This window comes from Pleurodeles waltl, chromosome 3_1 (assembly GCF_031143425.1).
Source record: "Pleurodeles waltl isolate 20211129_DDA chromosome 3_1, aPleWal1.hap1.20221129, whole genome shotgun sequence".
Taxonomy (NCBI): Eukaryota; Metazoa; Chordata; class Amphibia; order Caudata; family Salamandridae; genus Pleurodeles; species Pleurodeles waltl.
This window is the reverse complement of record NC_090440.1, coordinates 713,236,561-713,257,392: the sequence shown is the minus strand read 5'-3', so window position 1 is coordinate 713,257,392 and position 20,832 is coordinate 713,236,561. Positions and strand designations below refer to the sequence as shown.

Sequence of the window (20,832 nt, the reverse complement as noted above, 5' to 3'; positions counted from 1 at the left end):
GGATGAAGAGGAGGAGGAGGAAGGCTGCTGAGTGGCACCACATGTTCTAAATCTTCCACAACCTCTGTAGGACCTGTAGCGGGGGTTGGCAGGTTGTTGACTTTGGAACTGCTGCCTCCCACGAAAGAAGGAGCTACAGCCAAACCCCCTAAACCTATGCACAGGTCTATAGGTCGAGGAGAGTGATTGAAGACCTAAAGACTTAGCATTGGCTTTGCTGTCCTTGAACCTTTCAAGTGCAGACTTGGCTTTCTCACCAAACAGTTTGGATCCATCAAACGGGAGGTCCATCAAAGTGGATTGTACATCCGGGGAAAACCCCGATCCTCGAAGCCATGCATGCTTCCTAATGGCCACTTATGTTCCCATGGCTCTGGCAACAGAGTCAGCTATATCTTGTCCAGGTTGAATAACCTGCCTAGCCACTGCTTAACTATCCTGCAACAATTTTGTAAAATTTTTCTGCACATCCTGCAGCAGTTTAGGAACAACCTCTCTCGCCGAATCCATTAGTGCATGGATATGCCTGCCCAGCACCCATGTAGCATTAACTGACTTTAATGCCATACTACACGAGGAGAAGATCTTTTTTGCAGATTGTTCCATGCGTTTTTATTCCCTATCTGCCGAAGTTGAAGAGAAGGATCCAGGAGCTGCTTTTGAAGAGCAAGAAGCCTGGACCACCAGACTCTCAGGTGAATGATGCTGAGTAAGAAATTGTGGGTCACCTGGCACAGCTCTACATCTTCTGGCAATCACCTTGGACACAGCTGGAGTAGTGACAGGTTTGGGCCACAGGTCCAAGACCGGCTCAGCCAGAGTATCATTAAAAGGAATTAAAGGCTCTGAGGTAGCAGAAGAGGTGCTAAGAAATTCGGTCAGAATGTGTGTTTTTAATTCCAAAGTGGGTAATGGCAGTTCTAAAAATTCAGCTGCCTTCCTTATCAGCTCATGATAACCATCAACTTCCGGAGGAGGAATACCCCCAAGCGATAACAACTCCTACTCCGGAGAGGTATCTAATCCACTAGCCTCCCCAGTGCCTTCAAAACCATGAGAAGGTAAAGGAATTTCCCCTTCCTCAAGTTCTTGTTGCTCCTCATAATACTGCTGCCCTTCTAAAAGCTTCAGGGCTTTTCTTCTAGATCTCAGTCTAGATTCCAGTCTCTGCGTCGATAAAGCATGTCCCGACATCGAAGATGCCTTTCGTGGCACCAGTGAAGCCGGAGCCAGCACCGGGTTGTCAGCCTGAGTGGAGTGACTCTACGCCGGACGAGATTTATCTGACCTCAGTATTGGCGCCGTCGTCTCCAATGGCGTTGGAGCCGTTGGCATGAAAGGTAAGAAAGTAGCATGTTTATATGGCGCCAGGAGTCCTCCAGGACTAAAGGCCAAAGGTCCAGTGGAGTCCATCGGCGCACCAGCAGGGGCCATAACTGTATTAAAAATGCTAAACCTAGCATTTGAAAAGGCAGACGGGTATGTCCCCGGAGTTGGAAAACCCAGATACTCCTGCTGAGGCTGAGCCTAACTTGACTCCTGAATTTCGTTCTCCTGATCAGTTGGAGTAACAGGCAAAACCATGCAGGACTAGTCAGCGATGCCAAAATTCCACCAAAGACGGTGCCGGTGATACACCAGGCGACTTCGGCTGAGGAGGAAATAAGGTCGGGCTAACCTCCCAAATCCTACCTGCAGCCTACCATGGCAAATTCCTATTAGCAGAATGGGCAGTCCTGCCATGCCAGTGAACATGGCGCTGCCCTCAACTCTAATTAAAGAGACTCATTACTCAGTCTTAGATTGAGCACACCACAAGTGTGTGCGCCCTTGCATCAACACTTAGCTAACATGTGCCATCACTGTAAAGTGCTCCTGAGAGTTCTAATGTTTTCCATGACATGTGAGACTAGTTAGTCAGGTTCAGATTTTTGCTTTCCATTCTAGGTGTTAAGGTCTTGGTTTTATAATGTGAAAAACAAGACTACAAGTCCAGGAATGCAAATTAAAAAAAACTGGACTGAATGGACAACTCGCCCAAGGAACTTTGAAACTTGAGAACTGTGGTACCTTCACACTCATCACCTACTGCTTAAACGTGAGGTATCGGCCCACTGATAAGTGTTCTGTGTGCGAGGCATGACCAGCTAAGCAGTCTTAGCACTAGACTGAATGAGGGTTTTGCTTAGCAAGGAGAGAAAAACAAGAAGTGGTGGTATAACCCGCTCACTCCTTGGGTGCTGTGTGCTCCATCCTAACCACAAACGTCCTGTTTTTTTTCCTCCTGCCTTGACCAGGACGCGAACTTGGGCATCAGAGCCCTGCAGGAGTTGGGTATGCTTCAGAGGTGCCCCTGTTCTCTTTTGTTATGGGCACAGGTGAGAAGGACACATAGTGAAGGGAGTCAGGCTGTGGAACCTGACCCTGTCACCCCTGGAAGAGTATCCCAACTGGAGTTGGTTGCCAATAAGGGTCACGTAAGAAGTACCGCATGATTGAGGCAGCCGACGACAGGATTGACCTGGTGGTAGATGTGGGTCTAAGTCCGGGCTGCCAGCTAGAGCCACCGCAACTCCATGCGGTGGAGATGGGCGAAGCAAAAGAGATGTTAACACGTGCAGTAGAGGAAGGGCCATGCATGCACAATTTATCCTTATAGGATTTTCAAAAGCCTACAGTTGCAGTGTTTTTGAGTGGGACCTCACGCCGCAGACAGAGTATTTAGTAGAAGCAATGGGACATTGACACATTATTGCAGTTGAACTCGGGCACTGTGTTTGGAGCGTGAGGTGTTTCTAAGACAGGTTATAGGCAGAAGGCTACTATACAAATGGGCACACATTGTAGTAAGAGGAGATTTTCTGATACTCCCAACTGTTGTCCTTCCTCTTCTAGGAGCATGAAGGCAAGACAAAGGAGAGGGTTCATTGGAGGACACAATTAAAACAATTGTTTTGTAAACTATGGGGGTGATTCTAACCCTGGCGGTCGGTGTTAAAGCGGCGGCCAACCCGCCAACAGGCTGGCGGTCAAAACAATAGAATTCTGACCCTGGAGGGAACCGCCAACACAGACAGCCACTTTAACACTCCGACTGCCACGGCGGTACAAACAAACAGCGCGGCGGTCACCGCCAACAGCCAGACGGCAGACAATGTACCGCCCACACTATCACAACTCACCAATCCGCCACCTTTTCCGGGGTGGGAGCACCGCCGATAAAAACACGGCGGAAACAGACTACGAACGGGAAAACGCACACCACTACGCACTCCAGGAGGAAGGAGGACAGCATGGAACCCGAATTAAACATCCTACCTGCTCTCGTCTACCTTCTCATCTACCACGAGTACGAAGTCCGGCACAGACGACAACGGTGAGTACTGCACCTACGACACACGGGAGGGGGGAGGACGAAAGGTTACGGGCACACACATATGCGACCCCCAACTATGTACACACCAATGCAGAGCAACAAGTCACAGTGACACCACCCAAACACCCCTGAAAAATGCTATGACATAATCAAATTTGGAATAAATATTTATGTACCAAAAAGCTCCTGAAAATTATCGTACAACCATGAAAGATATTTACAAGAAAACAAATGATATACACATCAGTGTATAACTGAAGTAACAAGTCCTGCACATCCTACGAATTCATCATGTCCGTGGGCCAAAGTTTTGAGAAACAAGGGCAAAGCCCACACAGGAGACCTGAGTCCTTTGGAGAGAACACTGCAGGGGCATCAGATGTAAAAACTACAGGCACCTCAGGGGGAAGGGAAGGGGGGGGCACCACAGCCACATGAGTCCACGACGCCAGATCCACGAGGAGCCACCATGCCCACTGTACCATCCTGGGGAGTGCAAAGCCACAGTCTCTCAATGTCTCTACAGTGGGTGGGCTGCCCACTGTACCATCCTGGGGAGTGCAAAGCCACAGTCTCTCAATGTCTCTACAGTGGGTGGGCTGCCCACTGTACCATCCTGGGGAGTGCAAAGCCACAGTCTCTCAATGTCTCTACAGTGGGTGGGCTGCCCAGTGTACCATCCTGGGGAGTGCAAAGCCACAGTCCATCAGGTGGATGACAGTCTCCACTGGTCAAGGAGGAGGCATGGTGGGCACAGTGAACCATAAACAGTGCTTGAGACGGCGGTGCCCAGCGGAGCGGTGCTTGAGAAGAAGGGCCCAGCGGAGCGGTGCTTGAGACGGCGGGGCCCAGCCGAGCGGTGCTTGAGAAGAAGGGCCCAGCGGAGCGGTGCTTGAGACGGCGGGGCCCAGCGGAGCGGTGCTTGAGATGAAGGGCCCAGTGGAGCGGTGCTTGAGACGGCAGAGCCCAGCGGAGCGGTGCTTGAGAAGAAGGGCCCAGCGGAGCGGTGCTTGAGAAGAAGGGCCCAGCGGAGCGGTGCTTGAGATGAAGGGCCCAGCGGAGCGGTGCTTGAGACGGCGGTGCCCAGCGGAGCGGTGCTTGAGAAGAAGGGCCCAGCGGAGCGGTGCTTGAGAAGAAGGGCCCAGCGGAGCGGTGCTTGAGATGAAGGGCCCAGCGGAGCGGTGCTTGAGACGGCGGTGCCCAGCGGAGCGGTGCTTGAGAAGAAGGGCCCAGCGGAGCGGTGCTTGAGACGGCGGTGCCCAGCGGAGCGGTGCTTGAGACGGCGGTGCCCAGCGGAGCGGTGCTTGAGACAGCGGTGCCCAGCGGAGCGGTGCTTGAGATGAAGGGCCCAGCGGAGCGGTGCTTGAGAAGAAGGGCCCAGCGGAGCGGTGCTTGAGAAGAAGGGCCCAGCGGAGCGGTCCTTGAGATGGCGGGCCCCTCTTCAGCAGTGCCTATCTTCACGGCGGGGCCCTCTTCAGCGGTGCCTATCTTCACGGCGGGGCCCTCTTCAGCGGTGCCTATCTTCACGGCGGGGCCCTCTTCAGCGGTGCTCTTCTGCACGGCGGGGCCCTCTTCAGCGGTGCCTATCTTCACGGCGGGGCCCTCTTCAGCGGTGCTCTTCTCCACGGCGGGCCCTGTTCAGCGGTGCTCCTCTCCACGGCGGGCCCTGTTCAGCGGTGCTCTTCTGCACCGCGGGCCCTGTTCAGCGGTGCCTATCTTCACGGCGGGGCCCTGTTCAGCGGTGCTCTTCTCCACGGCGGGCCCTGTTCAGCGGTGCTTCTCTCCACGGCGGGCCCTGTTCAGCGGTGCTCCTCTCCACGGCGGGCCCTGTTCAGCGGTGCTCTTCTGCACCGCGGGCCCTGTTCAGCGGTGCCTATCTTCACGGCGGGGCCCTGTTCAGCGGTGCTCTTCTCCACGGCGGGCCCTGTTCAGCGGTGCTCCTCTCCACGGCGGGCCCTGTTCAGCGGTGCTCTTCTGCACCGCGGGCCCTGTTCAGCGGTGCTCTTCTCCACGGCGGGCCCTCTTCAGCGGTGCCTATCTTCACGGCGGGGCCCTCTTCAGCGGTGCTCTTCTGCACGGCGGGGCCCTCTTCAGCGGTGCCTATCTCCACGGCGGGGCCCTCTTCAGCGGTGCCTATCTCCACGGCGGGGCCCTCTTCAGCGGTGCTCTTCTCCACGGCGGGGCCCTCTTCAGCGGTGCTCTTCTCCACGGCGGGGCCCTCTTCAGCGGTGCTCTTCTCCACGGCGGGCCCTGTTCAGCGGTGCTCCTCTCCACGGCGGGCCCTGTTCAGCGGTGCTCTTCTGCACCACGGGCCCTGTTCAGCGGTGCTCTTCTCCACGGCGGGCTCTGTTCAGCGGTGCTCATCCAGCAGGTCAAGGGAGCCAGACCTGGCCTGGACTCCCTGCTCAGTCACCCGCGGACCGTGACGTTTCTGGACCCTTCGGGGACGGACTCATGGCCTCTTTAGTGTCCTCCTTCCCAGCTCGGATGTGACATGTGGGCTCCTGCTGCCCTTCCGCTCCTTTGATGGGGCTCTTGGGCCCTTGCCTCCCCTAGATGGTGTGGCTGGTAAAGTGGCCGCACATTGCTCCTTGAGGGCAGCCCTGTCAGTCCTCGCACGGCGGCCCTTGTTTTTGCGGGTCCTCTTGCCGGGGGGGGGGGGGGCTGGACGTGTCCTTGCTGCTGATCGATGTGTCACTGCTGGCAAAGGGTGGACTCCAGATCCCATACACAACAGTGACACTCGAAGCTGGGCTGGTGGTGGCTGCGGTGCTCTTGGGACTCTTTGCAGATGGAGGGGGGAGCTCATCGGAGGGAAAGAGGTCAAGACTAGCCAGGAAAAGCTTTTTAGGTCCAAGGTAAAGGGTAGGAGAAGTGGTGATGGGAGTGGAGGAAGAGGATGTGGTTGTAGGAGAGTCAGGTGTGCTGTCATTGGGTGAAGGTGCTGGTGCTGTAGGCTGACGTGAGGTGGATGGCTGTTGGGTGGGTGGCTGCCTGCGTTTGTGTGTCTTGGAAGAGGGGGTGACAGACACAGTGGGAGAGGACACAGGGGACGTGTAAATGGTAGTGGGGGTGGTGACTGCACAAGTGTGGACTGTACTGGAGGGTGAGGTGGTGATGGAAGCACTGGCTGATGTTGGGGTGCATGTTGGGGTGCATGCAGGTGTGAGTGTAGACGTCACAGGGAGGGAGGAGGGAGACGAGGAGGAGGGGGACACAGAGGTGGTTGTGACTGTTGGAATGTCTGCATCTGGGTGTTGCTTGGGTGAGTGTTTGTGGGATCTGTGGTGCTTGTGTCTGGATGAGCTGCTCTTGGGTGTTGAGGTGTGTGCAGGCTGGTCTGATGGTGTGGATGGGATAGGCTGAGGAACAGGAGACAGAGACAGGCTGGAGGCAGTAAGAAGAGGGAGGCTGGAAACAGGGACAATGGCTGCCGTCAGTGCTGAGGCCAGAGCAGTGAACGCTCGTTGATGGGCAGCCTGACCCGAATGAATGCCCTCCAGGTACGCATTGCTCTGTTGCACCTCCCTTTGCACACCCTGGATGGCATTCAAAAGGGTCGTCTGCCCAACAATGAGCGTCCTCACCAGGTCAATGAGCTCCGCACGGAGGGCAGCAGGGGCAACAGGGGCAGGGGCTGAGGTGCCTGGGGCGAAGGAGACGCGCACCTTCCTGGGCGAGCGGGCACGGAGCGTAGGCTGAGGGGCTGCTGGGAGGGCAGGGCGGGGCTGGTGCGCTGGGTGGCGGCTGTACCTGTAGAGGTGGGGGGCCCGGATGTTGCCGCCACCGCTAGGGAGCTCCCATCCGAGGACGTGTCGCTGTCGCTGCTCTCACCAGCGGTCCCCGTCGTGGTGCTCCCCTCGCCCTCCGGATCACTGGTGCCCTCGGTGTCTGTTCCTGGGCCCACCGGGGCCTTGTGTCCTGCAGCTCCCTCGTGCTCCAATGCCAAATCTCCTCCGCCTGATGATGTTAATGCACACATGCACAAGAAGATGAAGAGAAAGGGTGGGGGGAGAAAAAAGAAGACCAGGTTGAGTGCATGCAATGTCAACACCGTTGGCGGAGAGGACAGACACAGGAGCCTCATGCACTAAGCCGCGCATTCAGGGTACACTACTCAGTACTACTGACTAGGACAACAGGCCAAGAGACGTCAAACGCGCACATGGGTGATGCTGGACCATCAATGGCTGTACTTGTCACCCTACAGAGGTGGGGGCCGGGGGCATAGGGCCATGCCTAAGGGAGAGGACTACACTACAGAAAGCGCCCTGGCCTAATGTCACCCACAGCCCTCCTCCCCCACCCAGACGCCTCCACTGCGCAGAAAGATATGAGAATGTGCTGATACTCACCCCCTTGTGTCTGCTGTGATGTCTTAAAGCGCCCATCCAATTCAGGGTAGGCCACCGCCAGGATCCGGGACATCAGGGGGGTCATGGTGCGACTGGCACCCCTCCTAGGTTGGGAGGCCATCCCCAGCAGTGTTTCTGCGGTCTTCCTTGTTCCGCGGCGGATGTCCTCCCACCTCTTGCGGCAGTGGGTGCCCCGTCTGTTGTGGACCCCCAAGTTCCGGACTTCCTTGGCGATGGCACGCCAAATCTCGATCTTCTGATGGGCGCTGACCTATTTGACATGTACAGGGTGGAAAGGAGGGAATCATCAATGACCTGCATGTTAGATGTGATTGCACCCCCCCCCACCAACTTTGCCATATGGCACATGCTCTCATCTGTCGTGCGTTGCACTCCTCATTCGCCCCCCACCCCACCAACTTACATCCACCCCAATCCACACAGGCATAGCCCATTCCATGTGCACCCGGTGTACTCACTTGTTGGTCTGGAGGACCGTAGAGTAGCGCATACTGGGTTGAGGACCCATCCACGAGCTTCTCCAACTCTTCAGACGTGAAGGCAGGGGCCCTTTCCCCAGTCGCAGCAGCCATTGTCACTTCCAGACCGAGGTCACAGCAGCACTTGCAGTATAGGTCCTCTCCTGTGGATGATCAGGTCTCGAGTGATCAATCAGCTAGGAAATGGCGGTCACGCCCGCGGCTGTGCGTACCGCGGCGGTGCGTACCGCGACCGCCGGCGCACATCGTCATTGGCTCCTGAAACCCATAGGGTTCAATGTTAACCAATGCGGCTTTGCGCCACGGTCTTCGACCGCCACGGTGTGCCCCGCCAGCGCATTGACCTCACATCCCATTGTCCCACTTCACAGGTCAGGCAGCTGCCATTTCAAGGGCCTACATGGCTTAATTTTGACTGCGACACACAGGCCTAGGCCTTGCATTGCCACACATACACGCCTTTCAACCCATTGCCATTCTTTAACTGTGCAAGCTGTCTGTACGTACCTGTGGTTTGCCTGACTCTGTGCTCCATGTTGTCCTTCTTAGGCACTGTCCGCTGGGACTTGCGAGGAGAAGGACGAATCCTCGTGTGTACCGACCGCTGGTGGACCTGTCGACAATGGAAGAACGCCATATAATACTTCGATACAGACTTGACCGTGCCACTATCCATGAACTGTGTGCCCAGCTGGAGCCAGCCCTGATGTCCCCCATCCGCCAACCCACAGGGATTCCCCCTCTTGTGCAGGTTTTGTCAGTCCTCCATTTTTTGGCAACTGGGTCATTCCAGACAACAGTGGCAATGTCATCTGGAATGTCTCAGCCTATGTTTTCAAAGATTTTGAGCAGAGTGTTGTCTGCCCTGATGAAACTCATGCGGAGCTACATCATTTTCCCAGAGGAGGGTGACTTGCCTACAGTGAAGGGTGATTTCGATGCCCTTGGACATATCCCCAACATCATTGGTGCCATTGATGGGACCCATGTGGCTTTGGTACCCCCAAAAGACGATGAGCAGGTGTACAGAAACAGAAAAAGTTATCATTCGATGAATGTCCAGGTGGTCTGTTTGGCTGACCAGTACATCTCCCATGTAAATGCCAAGTTCCCAGGGTCAGTGCATGACGCGTATGTAATGCGAAATAGCAGCATCCCCTATGTGATGGAGCAGCTACAGAGACAACGTGTGTGGCTAATAGGTGACTCTGGTTACCCCAACCTGCCTTGGCTACTGACCCCAGTGAGGAATCCCCGGACCAGGGCAGAGGAACGGTACAATGAGGCCCATGGGCGAACTAGGAGGATCATCGAAAGGACCTTTGGCCTCCTGAAGGCCAGGTTTAGGTGCCTGCATATGACAGGGGGATCCCTGATGTACTCACCAAAGAAGGTGTGCCACATCATCGTGGCCTGCTGTATGCTTCACAATCTGGCATTGCGACGTCAGGTTCCTTTCCTGCAGGAGGATGGTGCAGATGGTGGTGTTGAAGCAGCTGTGGAGCCTGCGGAGAGTGAAGAGGAGGAAGACTCAGAGGACGACACAGACAACAGGGACAGAGTAATAGAACAGTATTTCCAGTAGCACACAGGTAATAATCACCCATGCCATTTTACATTTCCTGAAAGCCTCCTGCATCTCAACTTTGTCGATTTCCCCCCAGAACTATAAACATGATGTTTGATTTTCCCTTCCCTTTTCTGTGCTGTATGAGCCACTGCGTGACCTCGGCTTGGTTGGCCCATGGACTAATGCTAAGTTACCTCGGTATGTGTAATTCACAATGTTAATAATACGTAATTGATATGTAATGTGTCATACATTTGTAAATAAGACAGGCTGAGTCCTGATTGATTTCAGTGCAATGTGTGATTTATTATTAGTGCATAGATATTGGTACATGATAGTGAAACAGTGATGGGTGGGGGTGGAGTAATGTCCATGGCAGAGTCCAGTTCTCAGTCTCACAGGTGCATTGTCCATATGCCTGTGGCAGGATGGAGCAGGGGCAGTTCAAGGTTTGACAGGGTGGCAATGTGGAACAGTGGGAGGACTTCAGGGGGTATGTGATGCTGGCGGGGGTCTTGACATCCTACTCTGTCGTTTTTTTTTATCTCAGGCTCCTTTTGCGGGGTGGTTGTTGTTCAGCAGGAGGTGGGGTTCTGGTGGGCTGTCGTTGTGGTGGGGCCTCCTGTCCACTAGCGCCGGCGGAGGTGGTAGGCTGTTCCTGTTCCTGGCTAGTGACAGGGGCCCTGTGTGATGCCACATGGTCCCGAAACGTGTCCTCTATGCGGTTCAGGGCCTGGACTATGCTCCCCATAGCGGTTGAGATGTTGGTGAGTTGGTCGCTGAACCCCATGTAGCGTTGCTCCTGCTGTGCCTGGATCTCCTGGAACCTGGCCAGTACCGTCGCCATCGTCTCTTGTGAGTGGTGGTAGGCTGCCATGATGGTGGTGAGGGCCTCTTGGAGAGTGGGTTCCCTGGGCCTCTCCTCCCCCCCCTGTCGCACAGCATCCCTCCGAGTTGCCCTGTTTCCCTGGGCCTCTGTCCCCTGGACGGTGTGCCCACTCCCACTGCCCCCAGGTCCCTGTTGTTGTTGGGTTGGTGGGTTACCCTGGGGGCCCTGTAGTGGTAGACACACCGCTGCTTGACCTGTCCTAGAGACAGAGGCATGGGCCCGCTGGGTGGGAGCTGTGCTGTTGTTCCCAGAGGGGGTTGGGTCTGCAGTGGCCTGTGTCTGGGTGAGGGGAACCGACTGCCCAGAGGTCCCCGATGGTCCGGGCTGGTCGTCAGGTTCCAGGTCGACAGAGCTGCTGTCATCACTAGGGGCCTGTTCCGGGGGTGGGATGGACATTTCTGGTCCCTCCTGACCGGTGTGTTGTCGTTCGTGTCCTGCATGGGGTAAGAGGGTATGGTTATTGTTTCTGTGTGTGCATTAGCTTGCGTTTTATGGGTGCCCTTGTCCCCCAGTGCTGGCATTCCCTTGGGGGAGGTGTTGTTAGGGTGTTTTGTGGGGGGGGGGATGGGTATGTGCAGTGGTCATGCTTAGGTGATGGGTGTCCATAGTTTGGGGATGGCATGCAGGGGTTGGTGTTGGGTGGGTTGTGCTGGAGAGACATTCTCAGGGAGGATGTGTGCTGGGGGGTTGGGGGTGAGGGTGGGGGTTAGCATGCTGGGGGGGGGGTGAAGTGGTTGGCCTTGTACTTACCAGAGTCCATTCCTCCGTGTACTCCAGCGAGGCCATCAGGATGCAGGATGTTTAGTACCTCTTGCTCCCATGTTGTGAATTCGGGTGGAGTGGGTGGGGGTCCCCCGCCAGTCTTCTGCACTGCGATGTTGTGTCGCGAGACCATCGAGCGCACCTTCCCCCGTAGGTCGTTCCATCGTTTGCGGATGTCCTCTCGATTTCTGGGATGCTGTCCCACCGCGTTGACCCTGTCCACGATCAGCTGCCAGAGCTCCGCCTTCCTTGCTATGGTGGTGTGCTGAACCTGTGAGCCGAAGAGCTGGGGTTCCACTCTTATGATTTCCTCCACCATGACCCGGAGTTCTTGGTCCGAAAAGCGTGGGTGCCTTTGTGGTGCCATGGGGTGGTGTGTATGAGGTGTGGGGTGGTGTATGTGATGATGTGTGTGTTGGTGTGTGGTGCTTTGTGCTTCTATGTGGTGTGTGTGATGTTGTGGTGTGCCTCTGTGTGTCTGGCTATCTATTCTCTGATGTGTCTCTCTCTCCTTCGTCTCTGGTTTTTGTTGGTAGGGGTTTGTGGGTGATGTGGGTGTGTGTTTTATATGGTATTGGATGTGTGGGAGTGGTGTGTGTATGTGTTTCAGGTGTGTGCCTTTCAAATTGTCCAATGTGGTAGGGGTTTGTAAAGGTGTGTGTATTTTGACCGCGGCGGGGTGTACCGCCAATGGAATACCGCGGTTGAATGACCGCCGCGTGGATTTGCGGGTCATAATGGGATTGGCGTATTTCTGTTGGCGTGGCGGTGGAGGTTTGGTCTTCTCCAGTTTACCGCTGGCCGCTGATGTGGCGGACTGCAGTGGAGGGCGGATTTTTGGAGGTTTTGCAGTTGTGGGTCAGAATGTCCGTGGCGGCTGGCCGCGGCGGTATTGTGGCGGCCTTCTGACCGGCGGTAAGCGGCTTTTACAGCCGAGGTCAGAATGACCCCCTATGTCTAGTTTAAATGCCCCTAAGCCGGAGCCTTCTAATGATGACTAGTATTCTGACATCTCCAGCTCGGGAACAGAGAGAAGGCTGCAGAGCTGTGTCATAGGACTCTCGTTGAACAAACAAGGTTGCTGGATTTGAGCAACAGCACCACCGAGCGTGAGGGACTGAGTCTGATCCCACACTGTGTAACAGCCTAACCCTTTTGGCTAACTAGCAGCACCTCACCAGAACCCGAGAGTAAAGGTGATTTGTGGCAGTCCATTGCATGGCCCTCTAAGACTCCTCAGGGAAGTCCTGGTGGAACACGTCATACCCCTTTGTCTCAGTTATGCACATCCCATACATGCAAAGACAAATAGAAGCAGAGTTTGGTTCAATACATTTATTGAAGCAACTGCATTTTATGTAGAAAGGCATGAATTGCAACTTTTAGGAAAATGAGGCATATTACCGTTTGATCAGTGACTAGGAAAGTGAAACAAAGGAAAAGACCCACCATACTGTCACAATAATAATTCTAAAATCCCTACATGCAGTACTAAGATTCTACATGAGCAATATCAATGTTAGCCCCAATCTGGCCATCTAGTCTGTGGAAGGACAGCCAATCCCCATACCTGTACTCTAGTTAGAGAAGAGGTCTGCTGGTCTGCTGGGAGTCCTTCCACATAGGTGAAGAGAAGGCACAGAGTTTCAGCAGAAACTGCGACCACTATGTGCAGCATGAGACGGCAAGCTGGCTGGAATGTCCCCTCTAAGGTGGTGGGGGTGGAGTGTTATTTTATAATAAAACATCTGATGTTACAAAAACTGCCCAGATGTGACAACACATATTTTGCTTGTGTAGGGGAAGACATCATACTCTTTGTACCGACAATACCCAGTAAACTATAATGTGCAGCCTTGGGTTGAGCACAAGATGAATTTGTTGTGCAAAGAAATGAATAACCAATTCTGTGCTAAAGGGCAACTGAGAAAAAGAATAATAAAACATCTCCACTAAAATGAAGCTGTGCTAAAATAATAAGAGGAATAAAATGAAATGTAACTAGGTAAAAAGGCATTGGCCTAGAGCTAAAATAATGTTCCCTTGTAGATGCTAAAATAACCTCACAACAGCTGATCCCTTCAAAACAAAAAAGGAAAGTACATTAATAGGAAGATGTTGCCAGAAATTCTGACAAGAATAAGATGGAATATAGCAGAAATGGAGCAAGAAAATCTGCGGCTTTACATATGCTATTTGAACAAAACAGACTGTTTGGTCCTGATTTGGAGGAGAAGTTACACAATGTTCAAAGAGAAGAAACGCTCCTTATCATTTTGACAGAACCTTGGGGCTCCTAGCAATTTTTGGCAACTGTTAAGGATAGGACAACAGCAGCAACAGCTTTCGTTTGCTAAGAGGCAAAGAGTTAATAGAAACAAGAATCAAGGATACCAAAAAGATAGTTGGTGTCTCAGTCCACAAACCAGCTTTCCTGACTATGCAGAGTAGGGCTTAGTCTAGCCAGTGGGAGAAAAAATAAGATCTTTCGAAGCAGAATGGGAGAAATTTACTTCAGATGCATAGGCTCACCAAGTGGTGAGAGAAGGATACTGATTGTAATTTTTGAACACTCCTTTAGAGAGTGGGACCATTCCTACACTAAAGTTTAGAAATCCGATCAGGGAAAGGCATTAAGACAGCGACACTTCTAATGGTGAAAAGTTATGAGATAGGAAAGAGGTAGCAAAGAGTATTCAATCATATTCTTGGTCCCCAAGCCCTCAGGACAGATTGGTAATAGACTTTAGAGGAATGGACAAATGGATAAAGAGAATTCCATTCAAGGTGGAGATGTTACAGAAAATAATTCCATTGATTGCAAACAGGTTTGTCATAATCACAGTGGGCTTACTGGATGCATACTTTCGCATTCCCATTGCAAGCAAACTTCAAAATACTGAAGACGTTTGCTTTCAGAAAGCACTATCAGGTTCAGGTATTGCCCGTTGGGATCAAGTCGGCCCAAGAGTATTTAGAAAAATGATGCTTCTTTGGTGACACTTTTACATCTGTAAGGCAGGAAAATCTTTCTGTTCCCAGGCAACTGTCTTCTCCAAGCCCAGTCAAACCCACAGGTGTTGGTAGGATGAAATGTGATGAAGGGCTTTCTTCAACATTGTGGACTTCTGATTATCATGGAGGAATGCAAGCTAGACCCTTTCCAGGACAGAATATCGGAGCCTAGTTCAGGACAGACATTGGCACAATGTGTCTGCCAGTGGATAGAGCAGCAGTGCTAAGGGTGACACTGACCTCTTTTTATATTCTGAGCAGAAGTAACAGCAAGGTTGTGGCTGAAGGCACAGGGACACATGGTGTCTTGTGTATTCCTAGTGCCGTAGGCAAGACTACATTTGAGACCGCTGATGTCACACCTACCATATATTGAAGATCTTCATTGGAATGGGAGGAGATGATTCCAGTGATGAATCTGATCCTAGGACAAATCCATTGGTGGCTAAAGCCAAAGTTTTTGGACAAGGGCTTCCCCTTACAGTCCTCTGCAGAGATGGCAATCACAACCGATGGCAGCTCCAGAGGATGAGGGACAACACTGTTTAACAAGGAGGCACAGGGAAAATAGTCGTTAAAGGACAGCCTGAGGTCATCAAACTGAAGAGAATTATCTGCAATCTTTCAGGATTGATACATTTTCAAGAAGGACGTTGTCAATCACCATATGGTCATCTGAACAGATAACACGACTGCAGTATCGTATATAAACAGACGGGAACTAAATACCACTCTCTCAGTTTGGTAGCATTGAGGATTGGGGTTAGGAAGAGAGTGCTCTCCTTTCCGTGAAGGCATTTCACATCAAAGGAGTATACATATATTTGGTGTTTTTCTTTTGAGAACTGTATTTTGTAATGTAATATACATAAGAAAAAAACGGTGCTAATTGAAAGTATATGTAATTAATAAATCAGGGTTCTTTATTTACGTTCTTTTGCTTTATGTATATATTTGGAGCTCCACTCCACAGAGTCTCTTGGTGCTTTGACTAGGAATCAAGATGAGAAAAGCAATCGCACTAGGCAAATTACTAGTTGAGTAATTAGGTTTTGAATATGTTTCCTAAATCTTTGCAGATTGTTCCATAATAGCCACGAATATTTTATTCCAAAAGCAGACTTCTGTGAGCAGAAAAGCTCTCATACCCCATTGTTCATATTTAACGTTTGCAATGTTAAAAATAAATTAATATTGAAAATGCAAAGACCACCATGAAGTGTACGTCCTTTTTTTTTATTTTTTTTGTTAAGAAACCATAGACCAGGGCAGTGGATCATCTTAAAACTCAAATAAGCGCCCCTTTCCCTTTATCAAAAATAAAAATTAGCTTTTTTTGTAAATGGATATTTGTTTAGATTTGAAGCCAGTGCAGCTGCCTAATATGGTGAGATACCTACTCAAATTTTGTTCAGATTGGAACTAATTCTGGATGTTGTATTCTTTAATTTTGAAGCTTTTGAATTTTCTTATTGGTTAAGTTGCATTAGGCTGTGTTGCAGATGGTCATGCAAGATTGGATGAATTCACTGAGCATTCACTATTACTGCTGGTACATGCTAGAGTTTGTGGTCAAAGAAAATCTGGTGATCCAAGTTAAGGCCCAAGTCTAACCATAAAGCCAGCCTTCTAACTACAGGACAAGACAAGAGCCTTTAGAATTCAGCCAGAGTTTGGCTTCCCATTTATTGAGCTTGTTACTAACGATCACGGTTTCTGCTTTCACTGGACTTAACTTTAGAAAGTTTTTGCTCCTTCACCAGCATGGCTTTCATGAATTACATGTGATAGCTGAGGAGGTCCCTGTCAGGTTAAAAATTAGACGGGCATCATCTACATAAGGATATGTTGTTACTTTGAGTTGTTGCAGCAAATTTGCCAAATTCAAATAAAATGGTAGATAAAGAGAAGCTTTGAGATACCCCCAGCATAAAGGTTTAGCTTTTTTCCAAGACTCTAATATCTCGCATATGGAAACAACATTACTTCTTTGATCCAGTCTGGCCAGTTTTAAAGGGTGAACCCTGTACACATTATTTCATCATAATTGGGGATGAATGGATTTTCATCTTTTGTTTCTCACAAGGTTGTTATGTGACCTATTAATGGAGGTCTTAACTTGTATCTTCCCTGTCGAAAGATCCATCTGTTTCAAATGTTGTTCTATGCATCAGGTCCTACCTCTTTAAGCCAAAAATTGAGGTCGAGGTACAACAGTATAAAAATACAGTTATAATGTACCCCAAAATGTTTGCAAAATCTATTTCCCATTTATTCCACTGATGTCGAAATCAACTGCAAAAAAATGGATAATGCCCAATGCAACATTATTGGTATCAGAGTGTTTTTGTACCTATTTGTTACCATGACTTTAAAAGAGGAAGCTGTGTATTAAACATGCATGTTAAAAATGTTGCTCAAGAGGGTAAGCTCCCCTTAAGAACACCATCAGATAATCCTAAAAGATCTAAAGATCTTGACATCTGCCATGAGTGCAAAAGAAATGAAAATCAGAGGGGACGGACGAGGACTTAAGAGGAAGAACGCTTTCCTTTCTGTAGTAATTTCTCCAGTCTTAGTTTGTCAGCCTCAGCTGGTCCCCCTTTTGAGCATATTTGAGTGTTAGATATTCATTAATTGATGAGGAAAAGAAACCAGAAAGTGAAGTCCAAGTAAATTCAATGTATGTTTGGCTGGCCTGGGCTATAGGGAGGGGTGATTACGGGGGCACGCTGGTCCATATCTTTCCAGTTGTTGATATAGCTGTTGCTGTAGTATTTTTTCTTCAAAAAACAACAACAAAGAGGGGCAAATGTGGGAGATTCGGAGGGAGTCCTCCTGGTCCCGTGCGTAAAGCTCCCGACAGTCAATAAATCAAAAAGGATACACACGGTTCCAAAAAAGCCAAACGGTTTCTTTCGCACTCAGTGGTTCTGAATTCAATGGAAACCTCAAATGGTCGAAGCAAGGGCCCTCACTCACCTTCCGGTGACATGCTTCATCATAGGGCCAAGCTCCTCGTCAGGCCGGCACTGCAATGCCTGACGGGCCCCACACAGGGGCTCTTTGCCGGAGATCTTTTGGAAGTAATGTACAACCGGTCAAAATTCGTGAAGGATTGGTGTTGGGAAAATTAAAAATGACTAGAGGTAACAGATCTGCAAATTTATTCTAATACTGAAACCTCTGACATGGTTAAAAACAATACACAGGGATATGGTAGATTAATGCCTACACTCCCCATATAAAAATAAAGTAGTATGTTTACTAAATCTCATAATCGAGAGTAGTAAAAAGAAGTAACCACAGGATCCCCTGTGTTACTCAATATCGTAGGTCAACATGTTTCTCGCCTTTTTTTTAGCCAATATATGGTCTAATGCGATTCTTCAGGACCATAGTACATACCTAATCCTTAAAGCAATTAGGACTTCCGCAGTACGGGAATCCAAAAACCCTCCAAATATTAAAGGTAGGGCCTCATCGGGGAGACTTCAGGCTTTTAAAAGCCACTATGGTTTAACGTGGAACCAAAGATACCGGACCACCTACGCCTGATGTAAAACCTCTTGCTTCGACCATTTGTGGTTTCCATTGAATTCAGAACCACTGAGTGCGAAAGAAACCGTTTGGCTGTAGTATTTTTACCTGCAAGACAGGATGCTGTACATGTACAGATAATACACAAGTGAGTAGCTTGTTCTGTATTTTACATTACATGGTTTCTGAGTGTGTCTTGATATTATTCTTTCAGGGTCCAAGTACATTCCATGATGTTGCCGTCTATTTCTCTGAAGAGGAGTGGAGCCTTTTACACGAATGGCAGGAGGAACTTTACACAAATGTGATGAAGGAAATTCACCAGGCCTTGATCTCATTGGGTAACAATGCAATTTCTATCTTTATAACAACATTTTATGTTTTTTTGTATATTTGCGTTTACAATACAGCTTATTTTAATGTGTATTTGTTTTGGTTGTTACCAAGAATTTTAGTATCAGAACCACTAGAGGACAAATGGACAACTATACGAGTTCCTAGGAGAAAAATAAACATGCAAAAGTATTTTTAAGCAGACCTTGACTTCGAATAGCAAATAAGTTATCTTGTCATTGATCCACTAAAGAATGGTCTTTTATAGTAATATGGAGATGTACTGGTGAATACATTGTGTGTGCATTTGGCTGGTAGGTTACTAACAATTTGTACCTCTTTTGTCATAGCCCCTGCACACACAATCTGAGTCTGTGTCTGAGATAAGAGCATCCCTGCATGTGCTTTAAAAAAGTGATCCCTATCTGTGATGTAGATTTACTCATTAGTGACCTCTCACCTCTGACTTCCTATGCTCATTTCCTAGACAGTCGGATACCTTCTAAAAGCTTGATGTAGCTATGCGTAGGTTTATGGCTAAGGTCCTTTTCGTTTCATTTCTTTGAAACTCATTGGTTCTTTTTTGTTTCTGGTTTCTTTCAAAAGACTGGTCTTCAACTTTTTTTGTCAGTCACTGCCTCAGACTATGGCGGTCTTTCTAGAAATGTTTGTGGCCCACAGATTGGGTTTTCAGTCACAGATGACTTGCTGTACAATAGTGATCTCTCCATCAGTAAATGTTGTTTTGTCAACCTTTCTTCATTGTTGTTCATAATTTGTGATCGTACCACGGCTCCTAAAAATCATTGTTGAGCAATCATTACATTAATGCAAGGTGTAGGTATCTGCTTTGAATTCAGCGAACAAAGCTGTTAACATTCCTGTGTTTGGGGCCCTCTACAGCTATCTTTGATAAGGGCGTAGGGCTCTAAACATCTGCTTGTCCACGTTTGAGGTCTTTTCACATTATGGGTATCTGCCTTTATCAAAAGCCCATTCAATTTCCTAGTATTTCAGACATACCAGATGTCCTCCCAACTAAATATCCCAACTTTTATGAAGGATGTACCAATGTTATGATCATTTATTTAATTTTCAATCAGTTAATAACTACAGTGGGAATCCAAGCAAAAAGTAACTAAAGTGATGCTTATTTACTTATTTTAAATTTCAAAAGATTCACTTGGGTCTTCACCTGCCTGAGATTTCACCACAATTTTTTATGCTCCAGCAGACTTGTTGGTAATGTAGGCTTGGTCAACTTTGACCTATTGTGCCATTCATGTTCATAACCCCAAGTTGTAGAAATTCAATTCTATCCCCCATTAGCACAGAAGCAGAGCTTATGGACATGCCTGGCCACGGCTCCTCTGTGCTCTGTTTGATTTTTCCATTTTCAGGCTTATCTAGCTTCACCAGACGGGATTCTGATTTCATGTATCTGTGCAGTTATGACTGACATCTTTCTTTTTGATAATGCCTGATATTTACAGGTCATACATGCAATTTCTCAAAAAGTTATTTTGCTTTCAGTAGGTGACTATTATTATGACTATATTATTACAAATCCAAGTTATACGCAAATGGAGTTAAATGTTTTTATTTTGCTAGACATCACATGTAGCAACTTACAAGGAGGAACCTGAAATTTCAAAACTGAGACGTGTTAGGAATTTAGCTTGGTTATATATGCACCCCAGTGTTTATTTAAGTCAAAAAATGAATTCCAGGCTGTGCTTTTGTCGCTCTGGGCTGAGCTGAAATCATAATTAGCTTTGCTCGCCTAGCACTTTTCTAGTCAAGTTCGGGAAATTGTTCACAAGGTGGTTTGAGAGAAATCAAACTCTTTCATATTTTATGCCAAGAGCCATAATGAATGTTCATACTTGAGCAACAACATATGTCAATCAGGGGCGGCTCCTCCGCCAGGTCGGAGGAGCATCGCCCCTCAACCAGCAGCAGGAGCTGCAAAACTTTAATAGAAACAACATAATAAACCCAGTTTATTATGTTGTTTCTATAAAAGTGGGCGGGACACAGGAGTGACGCAAGTACGTTTGGCCGGCTGTCTCGGGCCGGCCAAACATACATGCGCACTGTGGTTTCTCCAGCCCTGCACTGTGCTGCTGGGCTGTAGAGAGTCTGCACAGGCTCCCAGTCTGACTGGGGGCACCTAGCTGGGTGCCCCCAGCCAATCCTGACGCTGCTTTGAGCAGCATCAGGATTGGGCGCAGGGCAGGCTGGGAGCCTTTGCCTACAGCCTGCAACAACGGAGCAGAGCGGATTGAGCGGTGCAGGAAAAAGGTAAGTTTGATTTTTAATATTTTGTTTTTTTGGGTCCCCCACGCCACGCCTTCTCCGCCACGGCCCCTTTTCCCTCCCACCAGCCACGACTGATGTCAATCAGTCCTATGAGCTGTTCAATATAAGAATCATAGGTGGTGTGTTTTTCATAATGCACCAAATAATGTTTGTTATAGAGAGAAGCATTA

At 49.4% G+C, this 20,832-nt stretch overlaps 1 protein-coding gene across 2 annotated transcripts in view; it reads left to right on the top strand.

The window, feature by feature from the left end:
- Positions 1-20,832, top strand: part of LOC138284559 (zinc finger protein 282-like) — an 85,668-nt gene that overhangs the window by 25,098 nt on the left and 39,738 nt on the right. For both annotated transcript variants that reach the window (XM_069223461.1, XM_069223462.1), the window contains exon 2: positions 18,222-18,348. In XM_069223461.1, coding sequence (XP_069079562.1) covers positions 18,222-18,348 — 127 coding nt within the window. The remainder of the gene's footprint in view (positions 1-18,221; positions 18,349-20,832) is intronic.